The sequence below is a fragment of the Mustela erminea genome, chromosome 1 (assembly GCF_009829155.1).
Source record: "Mustela erminea isolate mMusErm1 chromosome 1, mMusErm1.Pri, whole genome shotgun sequence".
NCBI classification, from domain to species: domain Eukaryota; kingdom Metazoa; phylum Chordata; class Mammalia; order Carnivora; family Mustelidae; genus Mustela; species Mustela erminea.
In genome coordinates this window covers 4,244,378-4,257,620 of record NC_045614.1, presented here as the reverse complement: position 1 = coordinate 4,257,620, position 13,243 = coordinate 4,244,378, and the positions used below count along the sequence as shown (strand labels likewise).

Here is a 13,243-nt window from a genome sequence, read left to right as displayed (position 1 = left end):
GGGGATTTTCTTCGTGACTTTATAGGCTTCGAGCGCTCTGCTGTCATTTCCCACCAGACGCTAATGCATTTGTCTTTACGGGCCAGCAGCTTCATCCTCCTAACAATGCGGGTCGTCTCTTGTGGCCCCTCCAATTCTGGCATGTTGGGGAGATGGGGCCGCAGGGACTCCGCCCTGGGCCCCGGGGCGGTGGACCCCAAGGTTTTGAATCGAGACCGTGCCATTTTTCTACCCATGCTCCAAACCCACATTGCCTCACCAAACCCAAATTACACGAACCGAGGACCAGCAGCCATGGTCTGTTGTCCAAACCTGGCCTGTCGCCCTTTTTCTCTAAATGAAGTCTTACTAGAACACAACCAGGATCTGTGTGTGTGTGTGTGTGTGTGTGTGTGTGAGAGAGAGAGAGAGAGAGAGAGCAGGGATCATTCTTGTGCCAGGACAGCAAAGTCTAGTAGTTGTAACAGGACAGATGTGCCTAAAGTCTTTGGACCTTGGCAGAAAAGCTTTGGCGACCCTTGGCCTGAACACCGTACACTAAACAGGTGACAGACAGCATGGGGCAAACAGCATGTTAAACTAGGAAGTACACTCATGTGAAAACCTGGCATGATCTTGAATAACTTCTATTCTGGAAGGTGCATTCTGGCCCCAGTGAGCCGAGCATGGGCTCGCTCTCAAGCCTCATGCTCTCCCGGGCTCCCCTGATTTTAACAAGACTGAGACTTTGAAGCACAGTGATTTCTGCCTGCAAACAAGCCCCTGGCCTCTGAGTCAGCTTTCTCCCTCCGTCACCAGTGCATTCTCTCCACAGAGAGCCCAAGTCCAGCAATTTCCTCCCACTGCCGCCAAAGTGATGTGGGGGGCGGGGGCAGGTGACTGGTTCCGACGTTGGGGAGGTCTGTAAATAAGACCTTGACTGAGCAGCTTCCTACAGAATGATTCCAAAGGTCAGTTCTGTCGGGAAGGCGCGGAGAGTGGGAGACCCAGAAAATGCACATTGGAAATTCTCCATCTCTCCCCTCCCTGGAAGAGAAGAAAGCAGGGAGGCGGGTCACCGCGTGGCTCTGGGGACATCTAGTGGTCAGGACGGAGTCAGGGAACCGGCAACCCGCCACAGGCACAGGCCACACCTCCACGGATCCATCCAGTGGCTCTTGTGGTACCAAAGGCTTTGGTGGGGGGGAATGGGCAGAGTCCTAGAATCTTCCTCATCGGGAAGATGGGGTTAAACCAACACTCAGAGATTAAACACCTGCACCCGGCTCTCTGCTTGCTTCTGTCATCAGGAGAGGTGGGAGTTCTTGCGGGCTGGGAAAGCTTATGTGAATTTCTGGCGTCCGTCCTGGGCCCGCGGTGTGCGCCGTGTGCTGCTCTCAGGCCTCCCCACGAGGCAGAAGTGGGGAGACTCCACTTGATAACGGGGGGGGGCGCGGGACGGGCTGCACCTGCCCACAAAGCCACGCCCTCTCCACAGTTCGCATATTTAACAGCTTCTCAAGGGCAGCTGGTTCTTAAAAAGCCAAGACCGTTTGCCTGTGAGCATTTTCATAGACTGATTGTTTTGTATCCCCTGCCACGTTATCTTGGTATGAAATGAGTCTTTCGGGGAGCCTGGGTGGCTCAGTGGGTGAAGCCTCTGCCTTCGGCTCAGGTCATGGTCCCAGGGTCCTGGGATCGAGCCCCGAGTCAGGCTCCCTGCTCAGCGGGGGAGCCTGCTTCTCGCTCTCCCAATGCTGCTCCCCTGCTTGTGCTCTCCTAGTCTCTGTCTCTCAGATAAATAAATAAAATCTTTTTTAAAAATGAAATGAGTCTTTTTGTATAGAATTTTTAAACTACCTTTCTGAAAGACATATGCATCTGGCTGCAAAGAAATACCCTTTTATGCTTTCTCGCGGGCGAGGATCTCTAGGAACAGAAGGCAGGACTTCTCTCCAGCGCAAGATAAAGTGCTTCTTCTTCTTCTTTTTTTTTTAAATTCATTTAAGACAGAGCGTGAGCAGGGGAGAGGGACAGAAGGAAAGAGAGGGAGAAGCAGACCCTCCACTGAGCTGGGAGCCGGATGCGGGGCTCCGTCCCAGGACCCCGAGATCATGACCTGAGCCGAAGGCAGACGCTTACCCATCTGAGCCACCGGGGCGCCCCGATAAAATGCTTCTTTATTCCCACTGTCTATCGCCTTTTTCCCCCCTTGAATAATGTCTGGAGATAGCTGGGGCTATCTCTGGGGTGCGGCAGGTGGGGAGCGCAGCTCTCTGGGCATCTAAGGAGCAGCGGTCAAGGGCGTAGGAACCATCCAGCGCCACTTAGGGCTTCGTGATGGCAACCCCTCTCCACTCAGTCTCTCTCCGCCTTTCTTTAGAACTGAGCATGCAGAATGCGGAGGGTGGATCCGATTCGCCGGCTTCTGTGACCCTGTGTCCGTCGGCGGCAGCACAGGCCCCCGTGGCCCAGCCGGTACCAGCCTCCCCGCAGGTAACAGAGCAGCCGCCTGCTGCCTGGGGCTCGGGCTGTTCTGGGGAAACCAGTGTGGCCGGGGAGGGGGATCTCATCCTCTTAGGTTCTGAAAAGCACCCGATCTGAAAATCAATATTTTCCCAAATTAGCATGTCCGTAGCTATTTGTTGAAAAGGTCCCACCAAGGACTCAAGGATATAAACATGAAGAGAAACCAACTTAGTCTGTTCTTACCCTTGAATGGAATTTCTCTCGTACCTGGGAAATGTCCCTTTTACCCAGGAAGACTTTGTGGATAAGGCTACAGATTGGTTAGAGTTCTAGCATTCGAATGGATACGGGCTTGAAAATTTGCAAGGAGAGACCTGCCGCGTGAAGGCTTCTGACTTCCAGGCTTCTGCCGTGGGTGGAAATAGACCACAGGCCCAAACACAGAGCTGACATAAGACCACACAAAGCCGAAGGCAGTGGAACAGACTGGAAGCTTGGAGACGTGTGCAGAGGTCCACTGGGGCCATGTGACCCCTCACGAGCACGATTCCAGAAGTTAGAAGCATGACACTTGATGAAGCCAGAAAAGCCCCATCGTTCCTAACTCCAAGTGGTTCTTCATTTTAGAATAGCTAATCAGACTCGTTTAGCTTTTATTTCTTGCAATAAAGCAGCCCCCCCCGCCCCGCCCCGTGGGCCTCGCAAGCCCAGGGTGCCAAGGGGCTGTGATCTTTCCCTGCCCACTTGAACCTGACCCATCAGCCCTCCACCCCTGGCTGCCTCGGCAGGTCTCAGACTCCTGCGGGCCGGGACCTCGCTGGCTGGTGCCAGCGGCCCACATGGCGTCCCCTCCCCAGTTCCAGGCCTTCTGGCCCCGCTAGAGATGCTTCCAGTCTCCACAGCGGCCCACATGCCCATCCCCTTCCCCGCCCCCCAGGCACGGCCTCCCCTCCCCCTGCGAGACTTCCTGCTGCCCACTTGGGGCACTCCCTTTCTGGAAAGCTCCAAGCACTCATGCTCACGGGCGCCCTGCCTTCCCTCAGCAGTAGGAGCCTCTGTCCTTGCCAGAGAGAGGAATTCCTGCTGCCTCGCCTCCCCAGGTGCGCCCTGCCCGCTTCACGTCCCAGCCCTGCGCTGGCCCGCCCCGTGTCCCACTACGGCAGCCACCCTCGGTCACCAGCCCCAGCCTGGGGCCAGGGCTGGGGAAGGCGATGTGGACAGCCGTCTGGGGTGGGGTCCTTATCACCGGACCTCTCAGCTTGGTGCCGGCAACAGCCCAGGTCACCTTGCAGAACAGACAGACCCCAGGGAGGGAGGGCTGCTGGGGGCAGGTGGAGGTGCGCGTGCTCGTGCATGTGAACGAGTGTGTGTGTGTGTGTGTGTGTGTGTGTGTGTGTGTGTGTGTGCGCGCGTGTGCACGTGCGCGTGCGCGTGCACACACATACCATCCTGTCCTCCTGTCACGCCTGCTTGTGTTCCTGGAAGGTGGCGGTGCTCCGGCTGTCATCTGTGTTTGCGATAAGGACCAAACTTTGAGTCAGAGTCTAAATGTCCTTCTCTCCTTCCCTTTTAGAGGGTGTTGGTCCAGGCAGCGGGCTCGGCTCCCAAAGGGGCCCAGATGCAGCCAATCTCCCTCCCCAGGGTCCAGCAGGTGCCGCAGCAGGTAACCACGGCACAGGGGCACGGGACACGTTAGCCCTTAGCGATCTGGAGCCCTCTCTGAACGAGGCATCCTTTCCTGTTGTTGCTGCCCTTTTGTCTTTGATATCTTCAGTGCTTTGCCAGAAAGTTCTTTCAGAAGCTGTGTTTAAAAAAAAAAAAAATCTTTTACTGCAGATAGTTCGCCACAGGCCAAGAAAGCTGACGGTCTTTCATCCGTTCAGAGCTCCAGCATTCGGGGTCCAAGCCAGCACCTCGATAGAGCACTGGGGTACCGAGGTAGACACGCAGACAGAGAAGCCACGTTTCGGGACTGAAGGAACATGGAACTTGCTGGGGAAGGAAGCGCGGTGCCCTCAGACCAGTGCCGAGACCCAGGATGTGCTTCTGGTGAAACCCAGGGGCCCGGGAACAGAGCTGCAGGCCCTGGGCCCCCAGCTACAAAGCTGCCCAGAGCAGCAGCTCAGGAAAAGCAGCGGCTTTTCCTTTTCTGGAAAAGGCCAAATAGCACGTGCTGCGGCTTAGCGGGCTGGCCACCCGCCACCCTGCCGAGCACGGCCTCTGTCCGCTAGAGCGGCTGTGGACCAAAGCACGGGGGCACGGCTGTGGGGGCAACTTCATGCACAAGGAGAGGCAGGCCGGACTCCGCCAAGGGCTGGAGGTCACCGGCTTGAGCTCGGTGATGTGCTGAATCCCGATCATGCGGGCCCTGGGAACCGGGCGCATTAGCTGGGTGACCGCGGAGACCAGACAGCACACCCCTGTCCCTAGGGGGCTCTGGCTTCGATCGCTGGTGTGTTCAGAGGCACTGGTCTGAAGGCAGCTGGGGCAGGTTTCGGGTCCTGGGACAGAAGCAGAGGCTTCCGGGAGGCCCACAGGGAACCAGCGGCTCTGTCTCAGCTCTGTGAGGGAGACGCGAGCAGCGTCGTGATACCAGAAGCTTCCTGTGGGGCTGGGCCTGCCCTAGCCTTTCTCTCTGGGCAGCTTGGACTTACAGAGTGATTCTGCGTCTCCCCCCATCCCGAGGCACAGCCTGGCCCCAGCACATTAGTCCCTGGAAACTTCTCGGGGATGCTCCCTATCCCAGGGGCTGGTGTGCCTCCCGCAGCGTGCCAGCTGGTCCTGGGAGGGGGATCAGCCCCAGCCTGCCGCTCCACAGAGGGACTTCGAGGCCACAGTGAGCCCCGGCCCCTGGTTCTCTCACCCCAGAAGGAGGTTGGATGGGGCATTCGTTAAGGTTCCCTCTGTAGGGAGGGTGTACGTTTCTGCACACGGAGCTCAGGCATCCCCCCCAACCCACGCCCCCCCGCCCCCGGCCAGCACCCTGTCTGCCGAGATGCTGAACTGATGTGGCCACAGGTGAGGGCAGCGGTGCAGCAGAACGGGGCGGGGGGCTTCCTGGGGCTCCTCTCCGCCTCACACTGCATTCTGCTCAGACTGAAGGTCTCCCCAGTGTGGTTCCAGGACCCCCGCCCCTCAGGAGAGGGGTGCCAGGACCACCCAAAGGGGACATCAGAGAGACCATGTGCAGTATGACCAGCTCGAGCCCTCTGCCCTGCCAGGGATAAGGGGTGTCTGACCCTCCCCCCACCAATGTCAGGTTCTGTCCACAGCTCTGGCTTCCGTCCAGCGGGACCTGCCCCTCTGCCCAGCGGCTGGCGGGTGGCAGGGACCTACCATCCCAGCTCCGCTCTGCAGTACTGGGCTCCCGCACCCCGGCCCGCCACAGAATGGGGGCTGCCTGCCTCGCTCCCCTTGGGAATGAGCCGCCGTGACCAGAGAATGCGGCAGAGCCATAGGTCGGGAGCAGCTCCGCGCCCGTGGGGCCTCTTGGGGACCAGCTCTCCTAGTGTCTTAGTCGAAGGGACGGCTGAGGCAGGATATCGGAACTGTAGGAGTCAGTGTTCACAACGGGCGAGGGCAGACGTGCCCCCCCGGAGCCCGCGTGCATAACGCCAGGTCCCCAATGTCGTTCCAGGTGCAGCCCCTGCAGCACGTGTACCCCCCGCAGGTGCAGTACGTGGAGGGCGGAGACGCCGTCTACACGAATGGAGCCTTGTACGTGCGTCTCCCCTCCCCTCGCGGACAAGCGTGGGCCACATCCAGAACTTTCCCTCACGACTCCCCCCACCTCTTCCCATTCGGGCCTGTGTGTGCGGGAACTTCTCCACCTCCTCTGGGTGATGTTGGACCCGGTACAGCGGTCCTAGGACAGGAGAGCCCTGCGGAGACTTCAGAAATCACAGGCTTTTCTGGTTCTCACTTCCAGAAAAGGCAGGCTTTCCACAGAACAAAACAAAATACTCCCCAGTCCAGCCGTTTAAGCCCGAAGATGCCGTGTTCACAGTCCAGACCCCACTGCAGTCTCCACCTTCTCCCGCGTGCCTGGGTTCACCTCTGGCTCTTTGCAGTGTTGATAAAACTTGATTTTCTGTTTGTCAAGGACTTCTAGAGAGTTCTGCCCTCGAACTATGGGGTTCTTAGGGCAGAAAATGATACATTTTTCCATGAGGAGGAGCTCCCCCTGCAACCCCATTACACACTTAGAACTTTTCAGCAATAGTTTCGATGAGTCATCCATGATCCTTAATATTTCCAGAAATGATCACTTTGAACTTCGTTTGCACCGCCCTGACATTTCATGTCTAATTGACCCCACATGCTCGGTCTCGAGGGGCTCCAGCTATGATGGGAAGTCTTGCCAGAGCCCCGTGGAGACTCAGAGGACACCCTTCTCTCTCCCCGACAGACGGACGGCCTATGCCTACAACCCCGAGCCTCAGATGTACGCTCCCAGCAGCGCAGCTTCTTACTTCGAGGCCCCGGGCGGCGCCCAGGTGACCGTGGCAGGCTCCTCCCCGCCAGCGGTCCCCTCCCACAGCATGGTGGGCATCACCATGGATGTCGGGGGGAGCCCTATTGTCTCCAGCGCGGGAGCTTATCTCATCCACGGGGGGATGGACAGCACCAGACACTCCCTCGCCCACACCTCCCGGTCATCGCCAGCTACGGTATGTACGAGGCTCGCGGGGGCAGCAGGGTAGCCCCTGAGTAGGCCCCCTCTGCGGCAGGGATGGTGCGTGGAAGGCAGCCCGGGGTGCTGGAGCCAGAGCCCTGGCGCCTGGAAGGGCGTGTGATCCGAGTCAAGTCTCCACCCCTGGGAACCAGGTACTCTGTGGCAATCAGAGCGGGCCAAAGACCCCCCCCAATGCTGGGCACTGTGGAAATGGCGTCTGAGCCCGGCCTCACCGTGCCGGCGGGACCGCCATCGCTGGCGTCACTCTCCCGGAGGCCCAGGGCCCATCCATCCGTGTGACCGCTGGAGCAGACTAGGCTCAGGGCTGTCCCCCTTGGGAACCACACCCACTCATTGCCGCCACGCTCCTGCCCCAGGCAGTTTCTGACCTGCCTTAAAAGTCTGTCTGCTCTTAGAGTCTGTTTTCCATGCTTACTTTTATCTTATTCAGAAAATTAACGCCGAGTAAACGTGACCCATTTTGGCGTGCAGCCCTGAGGTTTGACACAACAGCCTGGTTCCCAGCACCCATACCCCTGGCGATGCTGATCCGCTGTCTGTCCCTCTTGCTCTGTCTTTCCGGGAGTGTTGCATACATAGAACATACAGTCGGTGACCTTCAGAGGCTTCCTCTCTCACTGGGTCTCTTTAGAGACTCCGTCACGTCGTCTCGTGAATCAGTGCTCACTTCTTCGCCGCTGGGTAGGGTTCCGTTGCCCCGCAGCTCGTCCATCCAGTCACCACTCAAGGGCCATTTGGGCAGTTTCCAGGTTGGGGTGATTGTGAAGAAAGCCTCGCTATGCGCTCACGTACAGGTGTTGGTACGGACATATGTTTTCCTTGCTTTTGGATCAATACCTACAAGTGGGATTGCTGGTTCACACGGTAAGTTACTGGAAACCGCCAGCAGTTTTCCCAAGTGGTTGTACCATTTTGCGTGTCCCCCCGGCCCAGCGATGTATCATCACCAGCACTCGGTGTCGTCAACCATTCTCTTTCCACGTTCTGATGGGTGCGGCGCGGTGTCTCACTGGGGTTGATCGGCATTTTCTTGATTGCTGACTGTGGTAAGCACCTTTCACCTGCTTGTTTGCCTTTCATTATATACCCTTTGGTGGCCTCTCGGTTCAAGTCATTTGCCTGGTTTTTAACTGGATTGTTTGTTTGTTTACTGTTTGAGTTTTGAGAGCTCTTTATGTATCCTGGGTACAAGTCCCCCATCAGATAAGTGATTGGCAGATATGTTTTTGTGTGCTTTAGAGTGTCCTTTCATCCAAAATTGTGTCAAGTGTTTCCTCTCACTTCACTGTTGTGTTGGCTATTTACATAATTTTGGAATTTTCTACAGAAATTTTAGGTCATCCTATCTAAATCTACAAAAAAATTCATTGTGAGATTTTGGTTAAGCAGCATTAGACCTGTAGATCACTTTGGGGACAACTTACATCTTTCCCATGTCGGGTCTTCCCATCCATGAACATAGTATATTTTTTTTCCATTTACTTGGATCTTCTTTGATTTCTATCATCAGCATTTTGTAATTTTTTGCATGCAAATTGCGTACATATTCTGTTAGATTTATGCCTTAATATTTTATGTTTCTGGAGCTATCGTATGTGGTGTTGATTTTTAACTTAATTTCTAGCTGTTGATTTTTGGCTGTTGGCCTTCCATCCTGCAGCCTTGCTGAACTTACTTGTAAAAGCTACAAGACTTTTTTGTTGTCTGCAAATAGGAACAATTTTGTTTCTCCCTTTCCAATCAGGTTGACTCTCATTCCTCTTTCTCATCGTTTTGCACTAGCAGGACTTTCAGTATAGTGCTGGACAGGAGTGGCAAGAGTGGACATCTGTGCTTCGTTCCCAGTCTTAGGGGCAGGTCTTCAGTCTTTCTCCGCTAGGTGTGACATTGGCTCAGGATTCCATGAAGGCCCCTTTTCAGGTTGAGGAAATTCCCCTCTATCCCTCGTTTTCTGCAAGTCTTTATCATAAATGAATATTAATTTTTGTCAAATGCTTTTTCTTCATTTATATGATCATGAGTTTTATCTTCTGTGCATTGTTACTGTGATGGATTACATTGATTGGTTGTCAACTTAGAAGATAACTTCATCTTTTGGAGTCGGGCTAACAATCTCCTGAAATAGAAGATGATGCTCCTGTCGCCTCCCTGTCCTTTTGGTCCTCATGTGCTTTGGGGTCACCTGACATCAGAGAGCCCTCCTCCAACCCCGGTGTCTCTGTCCTCTATGTCCAGAGTGCTCCCCAGGACCCGGTTCTGTGGGCAGGGTGGAGAGAAGCCACTTGCTCTCCAGAGGCCTTAACGTGGGGGGCGGGCCCTGGTACACCAGCTTGCCCCGTGCCTCACTCAGTCCCTGTAGCCCACCAGGGCCTTGGCAGCCACAGGCAACCACACATGGCCTCCCTTGGAGGACTGGCTGAATAGACATGAGTTTCGAGCTGGTATGAGAAAGCATTCCTCACAGACCACGTTAACTATCACGGACACAAGAGGTTCAATGTCAATGAGTCAAATCAGTGCGTAATACCAGAATATCCTAAGATCACGGGTCACAGATGTCCTGAGAAGCTACAGCACGCTCCATGGTCCACACTGTCCTGTTGCAAAGAAGTGTGCAGCCCAGAGCCCGTGCAACCCAGCTACCATGGTTTCTCATCTGAGTTGCTTCAGAAGATCCATGTTTTTAAATCCTTCGGGAATCCGTGAATGGACTGTGTTTGACACCCCTCTCCATGCGAGCCCCGGGAGCGATCATCTTAGAAGGCAGTCCGATTCCTGACCCTGCCCACGCTGTGCTCTCTTGACTTGCTTCGGCATGGGAACATCTCACACGAGTGCTGCAGAGATCTGAGGGGCTTTCCAGGAGCTGAGAACAAGAACAGCCTTGAGATTGCAACAGAATTGCAATACGTCTCCTTGGCATCCCACACTTGAGGCCTGCCAGCTTTATCCATCAAGAGTTTGGGACCTTAAATCATTTCTGGAAACAGCGGGAATACCAGAGGGAATCGCCCGTCTAGCCTCAATGAGAGATCGCAGACTCTGGGGGGTGCAGATTTTCTTGAGTCTTTATTTCATCAGTGTTACATAAATCTTAAAACTGAACGGCCCATACGAAGACTGCTGGATAAAACCGTCTGCTGTGGCACTTAGATGAACCACACGGAGCCTGGGTCTAAACCCAGAGGCTTGCTCTCGCTGTTTCTGCCCAGGAGTTGCCTTTTGGGTTGTGTCGAGGGGACGCTGGAGGCTCTCGGGCTGCACGAGGTAGAGACCCTGCCATCCTGGGCTGCAGGAGGCCAGGCCATGCAAACACGGGGCCCCCATGGGCCACACAGCACGGACCGATGAAGACAACATTCTAACCAATTCTTACAATAAAAGGATATGCTGACCCAGGTCACGTTCCCCATCTGAGTGGCGTCTTTGTAAACTCTTCATTTCCAGGAAATCGGAGTCCTAGGTCACCAGTAGCGGTGGCCCTACGTATTCAGATCACATAGAGATCAGGATGCTGTTCATCCTGGCGACTCCGCTCGGGATTGCCACACACCAGGTCCATCAGCACATGCGGTGCCGAAGCCAGAAGGGTAAAGAGTGAGGTCACCTCGGAGAACAGCGGCGGGCGGGTCCTGAGCTTTCTCAGTCTGCGTTCTGCTACCTAAAGAGCTTGCGTCCGCTTCGTGGCACCTGAGGTGACTTTCAGATGTGCCCAGGACCACACCATCAATTTCTTCCTCCCCCAGATGAAGGGCAACCCGCACGTGCTGACTCTGAGAAGCCGGGGTGTCAGCAGCCCGGCCCCCCCCAGGACACTTGGAGTCTTCAAAAATCCTGAGATCTGGTTCCCGATATTAAAAGAAACACTGTTTAGGACCCTGAACTGACAGATTCGAGTTCTACGACATCCAGCCCAGAGATGCGCCACTTGAAATCACAGGAATTTCTTTCCTGGCATCATCAGAAACTCAGCTCCTCCTTTCCAACACGCAAGGAGCATCTCGCCCCTGACCACCCGCACGTGGGTTCAGAAAAGTCAAATCTCGTAATCTCTCTCCAGCTCACCAGCATGGAGTCCAGGCTGGGGAGACTGTGAAGGGACCATCGCGGCTCCCTGGGTGCGGCCTGGCTGCCCACACGTGCCTCTCCAATCTCACGGCCACTCCTCCATGCGGCCCGCGGGCAGGCGTGCCACCACACCGCTCAGAGTTCACGGTGGATTATCAGTCGCCAAACTGTGTCTTCTCTGCAGCCTGCATTTCCAGTGAAGACGCGAATATCACCCATGTACCAGGCATTTGCTAGAAGCTTCCTCATTCTCTGCCCATCAGAGCTTTTGTCCAACTGTTAGAGCAAAAACTTTGCAAGCAAACGCACGCCATTTGAGAAAGGCAGTTTGCCCAGAGCACATCTGCTTTGCTCTGGGACTCAAGTATTTCTCATCACTTTTTTCTTTAATATAATAGACTCCTTTTTTTTTTTTTTTAATTTTAAGCGCCACTTTAGGTTCAGAGAAAAACCAAGTGGGAAGTCAGAGACTCCCCATAGCCCCCCACACACACACTCCCACGGTCGCCCTCATTAGCCTTTCACGGGAGGTCGGTACCTTTGTCCCCATCCGTCTCGACCCACGGTCACTATTAACTAAAGCTCGCGGTTCCCATTAGGGTTTGTGTTCGGTGCTACACATGCTGTGGGTTTTGACACATAGTCAATGAGATCATCACTTCGGAAGCTGGTTTTGCATGTTTCTTCGTGGAGGTGGGAGCAGTGCCTGGGTTTACTCAGGAGGGCTGCTTTGAAAGAGAGATCTGAGGTTTCCATCTCTCCTCTGCCTCCAGTGACAAAGTTGAAGAAGAAGAATGTCATCCTGGAAAGAAAGCGAGAAAGCACGCTGTGGCGCTTATTCGGAAACGCCGCACGTAATTTAATTCTGGTATTTTCTCTCATGGCTGTGGATGCGGAAGGACCACAGTGTGTGGGGCTCTGGATGGGATCCCGGACCCGAAAAAGGACGTCAGCACAGTGGTCATCACATTCTAATGAGGTCTTTCATTGACTCATCGCGATGAATGGGGGTTGGTTTCTGGGCCTTGATCCTTGTGCTGAGATCATGTGAGATGCAGATGGAGAGCTGGCCGAAGAGTACACAATTCTTCGTGCTACTTTTGCTACGTTTTTGGAACTCTGGAGTTATTTCCAAATGAAAAGTTTAAAAATTCTTTAATTCAGTAGACCTTTATTGCTTAAAGTTCTAAGAATTGCGAGAACTAAACAGGTCAGCTGCTGAAAATGATTACCAATAGTCCGCAGGGCGCTCACAGTATTGTGCGGCTGTCCCCTCTATAACCACGTCATTTCTTAAAAGTCAGTTTAACAATAAGGTCTAATACGTCCGTAACATGTAATTCTTGGTAGAACTACGGGGCAGCGGGGAGCAGCAGACTACAGCTGCACAGCCCAATCCAGCCGGCTGCCTGACTTTGGAAATCAAGTTTTATTGGCACATGGCCACGCCCATTCCTTCACTTGTTGTCTGTGGCTGCTTCCCAGTCCCACGGACAGAGTGGAGTAGTTGTGGACGGAGACTGGCTCACAGAACCCAAAATATCTACTTTCTGGCCCTTTACAAAAAAAGTTGGCCAACGCTTGATCTCTAAGAACTGGCTCAGAAAGATAATCACAGAAGGTTCCGTGATAGCAGAACCGAATATGTAGCACAATGCTACTGTTGCTCCAGCAGTGGTCACTGTGGCCCTTGGCAGAGGGGACCCCTATCCAGTGGCCCTTCTTAATGAGATTATCATGTTATAAATGGAATGGCCACTTGGGCATACGCTCATGACCTCAGAGAAGTAACCTCCACCCTCCCTCAGGAGCCCCCAGGACAGTCCTTACAGCAGGTGGCATCTTGCTAGGGTTATACATGAAAGGTGGGGAATCTTCTAAATAGTTGGCTTATTTGAATATACTTGGGAGCTCTTAAAACGTGTCTGCTATTTGCTATTACATTAGGGTTCTTGAGACACCGTATCTCTGATCGGGAGTCCTTAAGTGTTCTCTGCCCTCCTTCCGGACAAGCCCTTAATGCGTGACATG

General features: G+C 54.4%; 1 protein-coding gene across 5 annotated transcripts in view; it reads left to right on the top strand.

The window, feature by feature from the left end:
- RFX2 (regulatory factor X2) overlaps positions 1-13,243 on the top strand; it is an 88,829-nt gene that overhangs the window by 48,922 nt on the left and 26,664 nt on the right. For 2 of the 5 annotated variants that reach the window (XM_032307689.1, XM_032307688.1), the window contains exons 1-4: positions 2,340-2,475; positions 4,022-4,111; positions 6,086-6,165; positions 6,857-7,118. In XM_032307689.1, coding sequence (XP_032163580.1) covers positions 2,371-2,475; positions 4,022-4,111; positions 6,086-6,165; positions 6,857-7,118 — 537 coding nt within the window. In that variant the 5' untranslated portion in view covers positions 2,340-2,370. Of the gene's footprint in view, positions 1-2,339; positions 2,476-4,021; positions 4,112-4,284; positions 4,387-6,085; positions 6,166-6,856; positions 7,119-13,243 lie in introns of those variants that run through there. The other 3 variants (XM_032307678.1, XM_032307685.1, XM_032307690.1) reach the window with 3 other exon arrangements.